Source organism: Lathyrus oleraceus, chromosome 4, assembly GCF_024323335.1.
Source record: "Lathyrus oleraceus cultivar Zhongwan6 chromosome 4, CAAS_Psat_ZW6_1.0, whole genome shotgun sequence".
In the NCBI taxonomy this organism is placed as follows: Eukaryota; Viridiplantae; Streptophyta; class Magnoliopsida; order Fabales; family Fabaceae; genus Lathyrus; species Lathyrus oleraceus.
In genome coordinates, this window is record NC_066582.1 from 47,556,456 (window position 1) to 47,564,975 (window position 8,520).

The 8,520-nt window shown below is 33.0% G+C and overlaps 1 protein-coding gene across 1 annotated transcript; it reads left to right on the top strand.

The window, feature by feature from the left end:
- The first annotated feature begins 5,705 nt into the window (after positions 1-5,705).
- On the top strand, positions 5,706-7,167 carry LOC127073160 (glycine-rich cell wall structural protein). Its single transcript, XM_051014280.1, has one exon. The coding sequence runs from the start codon at positions 6,003-6,005 to the stop codon at positions 7,086-7,088; it is 1,086 nt and encodes a 361-aa protein (XP_050870237.1). The 5' UTR covers positions 5,706-6,002; the 3' UTR covers positions 7,089-7,167.
- Positions 7,168-8,520: the final 1,353 nt, after the last annotated feature.

The window sequence follows — 8,520 nt, forward strand, 5'->3', positions numbered from 1 at the left end:
TCTAACTTGGATAAAGATCAACAAGTATGCCATTAGCTCTCTTGGATGGAAAAGAATTATCATGAATACTATGGAGATAGGAGAATTACATCTCAACTATGGAAATGACTCATGTCTAAACTTTGAAAAAGAGTTTTAAAAGAGAAAAAAAATGCACAAAGGGCACAAAATGGTTTCAATGGGTTATGTATTTTTTTAAATCTTTTTTGAAATTGATTTGAATATGCTTAAGATGTATTAGCATTTATTAAAGAAAATATTTTGAAAATTACTTGACAAAAGTCAAAGTTTTATTGAGAAAGTGGTTCAATTTTGAAAAGAGAGAGGATATTTTAAAAATCAAAGAAGGAGAGGAGAAGAAGAGACTATTCTAGAGCATAAAGTAAAAGCTAGGGAGGAAATATCTAACCAAGAGATAGCAAGCTTTATGACGTAAGGTAAGCAAGAATTCTCTCCTTTGGATTAAGCCTCAAGCAAGCCAAATAAGCAAATAATAAACCACGAATCAGATGAAACCAAAGTAACCAAGCCAAGTCTTCAAAAGAAATCCAAAGAAATAACAAATAATAAAGGCACAAACAATATGATATGAGATGGTAAAAATAAAAACATAAAGTAAATGACAAAAGAATAAAGAGTATAAGATAAATGACATCAAAGTCAAATTAATACAATAATATGTTAGTAAGTGATATTAGTGATAAAAAAGAGAAAAATAATTTTCCATTTTTTGGAGAACACTCAATTATTCACCCATATGTATGAAAATATGGACCTCTACATCACCTATGAGAAGGGCTCCAACTTGGAAGAAATCAACAAGTATGCCACTAGCTCTCCTAAGTGAAAAGGAAGCAATATCTTTCACACAATATCACGAGGATTATGAGACTTACAATCTCACTTATGAAAATGACTTGCTTTCGGAATAAATTTAGCGCTATGTTAAGCAATCGTAATTGGACTTATGTAGAAGTCACAACTATCTGAGGCCGGACAATAATAATATTTGTGTTAATACATGCTAGGGAAATGATATGTAAATCATTCTCATAAAGTTATGCCACAAAAAAGAGGATTGATCAAGCACAAAGGCTATGAGAGTGGTCCATTACATCAACCAATGCTTCATAGTACTTAGGACAAACTTATACATCAATCTAAAGTACCTTAAATGATCCATGTTCAATTAGGAGATAGATTTGAAATGATGAAAGTTCATCAAGCACCAATCCACACATCATGAACAAGATGGAAACAAACCATACAATTGATCAAGAGGAAAAGAAAGAGATGAAGAAGAAGAGGACAAAAGAAATCACACCCAAATTGGATTAAAGGCTTGATCAAGTCATCATCAAAATCAATCATCCATTTTGGTGGATTAGAGTTTTCACCCCATAAACACCCAAGATCCATTGAGTTTGATGAGACCTATGATCAAAACAACCATGACCCAAGGCCAACTGAAGTCAACAAAGGTCAAACAAGCATAAAATGCAATAATATAAAATAAATGCATTAAAAATATTTTTAAAATGAATTTTAAAGGGGAAATAAAAGAGAAAATCAATAAAGTCCTTCAAAACACTAAATAAATTGTCAAGAAAATTATGAAAGGTTGGAAATAAAATATGAAGTATAAAATAAATATTTTAGAATTTTAAAATGCATAAAAGTATTTTTAAACCAATTAAAACAGAGGAGAAAAGAGAAAATCCAAGAAAAATAGAAAATCAAGAAAATAAAATTTTGAAAAATAAAAATCAGATGAAGAAAAAGAAAATAAAATTTTAGAAATTATTTTGGTATTTTTTTGATGCAAAATGAATTTTCTATGAATTTTAAAAGAAAAAGGAATTAAAAATGAAAAATAAATAAAATCAGAAAAAATATGGAGCATTGGATCTGGCCTCATTGATTGATGTGGTAGATCCAACAATCCTCAAGCTAGGGCGCATGATGGAAATTAGCAAAAATGAAACACGGGATCTAATTCGAATTGGGCAAATCAAAACATTTCAAATGACCAACGTATCCAGCCAAACTCAGATGACCTGAGATAACTCTGGTCATCTTCCTCGATGGTCCCTCACCGGAGTTTCATTGTTTGGTAAATTCAGAACATGATACTACCACCAATGTGATCGCCTCCTCATCACGAATTCAACCTCATGTTCCAAATTCATTTATCTAAACTAAGCATGGAGATTTTCAGAGAAGTTTCAGAAGCAAGTAAGTCACGAAAAATTAAATTAAATGATGAACACGATCAATCAACACTAGATAAGTTAGGGGAAAGCATCAGAGGGTGAAAGACTATAGTGTGGTAACTTGTTTGAGTTCAAGTGATGCTTAGAACTACCTTGTCCATATGGTGATTAGAAGTTGATGAAGCTCGATCTGGTTAGAGAACATCAGAAGGTCCTAGAGCTTGGGAGTTGTTACAAAAACTTCACAGAATGTCGAACATGCTAATGGAATCAAACAAGCTGGAATTCAAAATACAATAGTATAATTTTCTAGAAAAATTTCAGAGAGAAGCAGGATTTTCTTGGCTCTCAAAAGCTTGGAAATGAATGCAATATGTTGCTCTATTTATAGGGAATGTGTTTGGATCCAAATACGTGTGAAATCAAGTTTTATTCATGCAAAACTAATTTGATCAAAATGTGAGAAAAAAGTGACTTCCAATCCATCAAAACGCAGTCAAATGATGTGTTTTAAGTGTCAATTGACTTCTGGATACTTGATCAAACATGTTTAGGTCCAAACCGCGTGTTAATTTGGCTTACAATTGAGATTAGTGAACTTTAAATTTCGGATCATGGTAATTTCTTTAGTTCCAAGTTACCATGTTCAACTCAATGAGGCATCTTTCTCAGGAGGTTTTTTGATCCCATTCTTCTTGCAATGTGTTGACATCATATCAAATATTATAATGTGCCAAGAAAGGTTGCATTTGGATGCTTGTGCACAAATTTATGACATGTTGAAGTTGGCACGAAAATCTGGTCATGTGACTTAGAAAATTCTAAGTCCCAAATGGCAGAAAATGACGTGTAATGTCTTAAAGAATTCCATGGTCTTCCAAGCATAATTTGACTTTGATCCTTGAAGTAGACTTGTAGAGTGCATCATAAATGATATTATGAAAAAAGATTCAGCCTCAAATGTTGAAAATTGAAGAAGTTATAATCCTTGAAAGTTGAGAAAAATTCACTTAAAAATAGGTCAAATTTCACTAAATCCACAAATGACTTATAATATTTTCAAACTTTTGATGATCCTCCAAACATATTTGGCTCTTGTCATGTAAAGATAACTTGTAGAGCATATTGAGAAGATTCATATGCAAAAACAAGCATTCAAAAATATTGAGAATTGAAGGAGTTGTGATCCTTTGAACTTTGACTTTAAATGTTGACTTTTTGGCCAAACCTCTTGGAATAGACTTGTGCACTTGGATTTTTATTGCATTTCAAGGTACATGGATGATCATATGAACTCAAAATAAGATTTGTTTGAATGTATCTTGATTGAATTGCTCAAAGTTTGAGGTAACTTATTGAATAAGACATGTAAATAAACACATGATTCTTTGACTTCTCTTAAGAAATAAGCAACAAAACTTTGAGATGCTCTTGATCAAAATAAGATTGAAAGATGCTTCAGAGCCTTAGAGATCACGCTTTGAGTGATAGTCCCTTGAGAATCAATGGTTGAACATACTTTGCTGAGGAATCAAAGAAAACCTAGCCGAGGAACCATACTTGATGCTCTTGATAAAATGCAGTACCTTGCACAATAAACTTAAAGAAAACAAAACATATTTTTGCTATTTTGATTAGTGGTTAGATAATCAATGAACATATAAACACAAAGGTAAAATACCAACAAAGAGGTGTTTAAGGATCCCTGCAAAAGACAAACCCCAAAGATGAAAGGGAAATGACAAAGGTGTGATCTTATTTGTATGTAAGGATGCAAATGATATGTGAAATCTTAGGATTAAAAATTATGATATGACAGTCGACTGAGATAATAAATGACTATTTCGACACCACTATCATCCTCCTGAACTAACATATTTTCTATGATCGAATCTGACGCAGTTATGTACAATTTCATGTTCATATATATATATATATATATATATATATATATATATATATATATATATATATATATATATATATATATATATATATATATATATATATATATATATATATATATATATATATATATATATATATATATATATATATATATATATATATATATATAATATTTCCCTCAAACATATTTTTACGCAAAGTATAAATTTAACATTAATAATTTCATACTTCACATTCATTCTTCGAAAAATTATGTCACAAATTATCAAATTAGTATATTATAATTTTACTTTTATGATGAAGCATGTCATTTTCATATTTACAAGATTATTTTATAGAGAGTAAGTTGAATGATTAAATAGTATTCTCTTCTTCCTAAAGTTAGTATCTGATTTCGAAAACTAATTTGTCTTAAATATATGTTAGATTTAGTTTCTAATGCAAATTTAAATATTATCTTTCAATTCTACTATTTAATTAATATTTATAATTTAATAAAATAATAGTTTTCTATTTTTCATTTTTTATATTATCTTAATTTGTATGAAAGTATCGATTATGACATTTATTTTGAGAAGAAGAGAATATAATTTATAATTTATTATTTTTTTAAAAATAATTTCTCTTTAATGATATCAACTTTTTTATAAAAGTAGGATCTATAACAACGTTTGTCTATAAAGTGTTATTAAATTTTATTTTCCAAAAGACATATGATAGCTCTTATTGAAATATCGTTATTAAAGACTCAAACTATAATAGAAGCATAATTGCGCTGCTATTATACGTATCCAAACTATAATAACAGAGGCTTTAATACCGCTTAAAAGTGTTATTAAAAGTCAAAAAATGTTAATAAAAATCTTTTTTAGTGTGGTGAAGGCTTAGCCGTGGATAATACGTTGGGCGTGCATGGCCGCAGTAGTAGTTACCAACGAAGGTTTTACTGAGGGCTCTGCGGCGGTTGATAAACCCTCGGTAATCTTCCAATACAAAGTACTTTATATTTTTTTTGTTATCTTCAACCGTTCATGTACTTCTATTCTAATACAGATTACTATATATTATTAAATTTGAAACCGACATTAATTGCTGATATTCTACCCAATCACATGACATACTCGGTTTTAGGCTAACAATTATATACATGGTGGGTACATGCTTGCCAGTGATACATGACAATAACTAAATGAAAAAGTGAGTTTCTTCATCGATTCATTAATGCAATCACTGTTTTGATAGCTACAGAGTTTACTTAGAACTGAAAATAAAAAGAAGCTAATTAATGCTTTTATATATATATATATATCCTTGATTTAGTCAATACATGTGATGGCCTTGTTTTATTTATTTTGGAAACTATTTTATCAATGAAAATAAAAACTTTACTTTTATATTAGTTAAAAAAACGTCTTTTAAATAAAATAAAAAATGATTTAGAAATTGCACTTGGCAAAACATTAACATGTTCACAAGTCTTCTTTTTTTACACATCACTTTTTAGCCTCTACTCTATTTATTTCTGTTTTTTTAGTTTTAACAGATCTCTTTTCTTTTTATTTCTCTATTCCTTTACAACTATTTAACGGTGTTCACTACTGGAGGTACGCGAGAATATATTGTTTATGAAAAAGACTAAGGTTGTTGATGGTTGGGGACATAGCAATTATGAATATAGCAGCCATTGGATTGTTTTCAAACAAGTTTGAAATTTAGGCTATGTTAGTTAGTCGGAAGAACTACAGTACATGAGAGATGTCCCTAAGTCTTTGTGTATTAATGGTATGTGCTCCTATAAATAGAACTCCAGTTGCCTAGCTTTCTCATTACAAGAGCAAAGCAAGTTTTTACGGCTCTACTACAATTTTCTGTCTTATTAAGATGGGAAATTTACACAAGTATGCTGCAGTACTTGCTTTTATATTTGCGTTGGTGATAGGAACATTTGAATGCCGAACACTAAGAAAAGAAGAATCTGTTGACACCTTCGGTGGAGGTGGCTTAGGTGGTGGTGCAGGTGGAGGTTTTGGGGGTGGTAGTGGTGGAGGTGTTGGAGGAGGATTTGGACACGGTGGAGGTATTGGAGCCGGTGGTGGCTTTGGAGGCGGGGCTGGAGGTGGGAGTGGTGGTGGAGGAGGAATTGGAGGTGGTCATGGTGGTGGTGCAGGTGGAGGCTTTGGAGGTGGTAGTGGTGGTGGTTCTGGAGGAGGAATTGGCGGTGGACACGGTGGTGGATTAGGTGGAGGTGGTGGTGCGGGTGGAGGCTTCGGAGGAGGTAGTGGTGGTGGACATGGTGGTGGATTAGGTGGAGGTAGTGGTGGTGGTGCTGGAGGAGGAATTGGTGGTGGACATGGTGGTGGATTAGGTGGAGGTGGTGGTACAGGTGGAGGCTTCGGAGGAGGTAGTGGTGGTGGTGTTGGAGGAGGTATTGGTGGAGGACATGGTGGTGGATTAGGTGGAGGCGGTGGTACAGGTGGAGGTTTTGGAGGTGGTAGTGGTGGTGGTGCAGGAGGAGGAATTGGTGGTGGACATGGTGGTGGATTAGGTGGAGGTAGTGGTGCAGGTGGAGGCTTTGGAGGTGGTAGTGGTGGTGGTGTAGGAGGAGGAATCGGTGGTGGACATGGTGGTGGATTAGGTGGAGGTGGTGGTACAGGTGGAGGCTTTGGAGGTGGTAGTGGTGGTGGTGTGGGAGGAGGAAATGGCGGTGGTGGTGGTATAGGTGGAGGAGGAGGTGCCGGAGGAGGCATTGGAGGTGGTTCTGGAGCAGGTGGAGGTGTTGGAGGTGGCTTTGGAGGTGGACATGGTGGTGGTGCAGGAGGAGGCATTGGTGGGGGTGGTGGAAGAGGTGGAGGTGCAGGCGGAGGATTCGGGGGTGGATCTGGAGGAGGTGCGGGAGGCGGCTTTGGAGGTGGTCATGGTGGGGGTGTAGGAGGTGGTTTTGGAGGTGGTGGTGATGATCGAGTTTAAATCAATATTCATGATGTTATATAAAATGTAATGTACTATATATGAATCTAATGAAATAAATGCATCTTTTTATTAAATATGATTTGGGCTTATTTCTAGAATTTATTCATATTTAAAAATATCTAATGTTAATTAGAATAATTTGATTTAAGTAATATGATGAAAGTTAAATCACAATATTTTTTTTCGATATTTAGTTTAATTTTAATTTCTTAACTTAAAAAACATTATCACTGTCCTTAAACGGTCCAAAACGAACCATATTAATCATTTTCGTTTATTATATTAGTCAAAATCAATGAATGAGACTGAATGGCACTGATATGAATTATTTGATTTTGATGTGTATGTGTCGGTTATTTTTGTCATGGTGTTTGCCATATAAAATTCTAATATATAACATTATGATTATCCAACTTTTATAACTCATTTAGAACCAAATCAACATTTCATCAATAGATTGTTTTAAATTTTTAAATGCATCTTCATCTTCTTCATATAAAACAATATAGAAAACCTATTTCACTACTCAATGTTGAAATTATGTTCTACCGCAGGGACATATATTGGACACAATGTTTAAGACAATGTATACCAGAAAAAAGTTTGTAAGACATATAACAAATAGCAATTAAAGCAAGAAAGTAATAAAGAACACAAGAGAATTGTTAACCCAGTTCAGTGCAAGATCACCTACATCTAGGAGGCTTTCAACCAAAGAAAAGAAATCCACATTCAATAAACTTTGGTGTTCTTTCTCTCTCTCTCTCTCTCTCTCTCTCTCTCTCTCTCTCTCTCTCTCTCTCTCTCTCTCTCAATTTCTTTTTAGATTTTGATCATACTTAGTGTGTAATTTGAATTATTGAAAATTCTGTTTATGTTGAAGTTTTTAAAACAATTTGTGTAAATCCATTGCAAGCTAAATCATTGCAATTCATTTGTTGTAACTTAAATACAAAGAGAATCAAGCTTGTTGTATTTCACACCAAGTGTTCAATAAAATTACTGCACACCGAGTGTTCGTCAAAATTCCTTTGTCAAGTTTATTTTTACTTCTCATTGAAAATCGTTTATCTTAAGTGTAATTTATATTCAAACAAACTATATTGAACTTGTTGATTGGATTTTCTCATCTTTAGCATACTTTATATTACGGTTTATAGACACATCTGATCCTACCAATAACAGTTTGGATAGACGAGATTCGATCCAAATTCATTTCCACTTGCCATAGAAAATTATTTTTTAAAACATAAGTTTTATAAGAAAATATTATTTAACGATCTATTCAATCCCCCTTCAAGATCATTGTCATCGTCTAACAAGTGGTATCAAGAGCATCAGTTTATCTTGTGCTTCAAGTTCACTTATTAGATTATGGCTTCCGAACCAAATGAGGCATATAACAAAACGTCAGTTTTCAATGGTGAAA

Excerpts from the sequence above, each read along its gene's own strand:
- LOC127073160 (XM_051014280.1), top strand. The coding sequence starts at position 6,003 with ATGGGAAATTTACACAAGTATGCTGCAGTACTTGCTTTTATATTTGCG.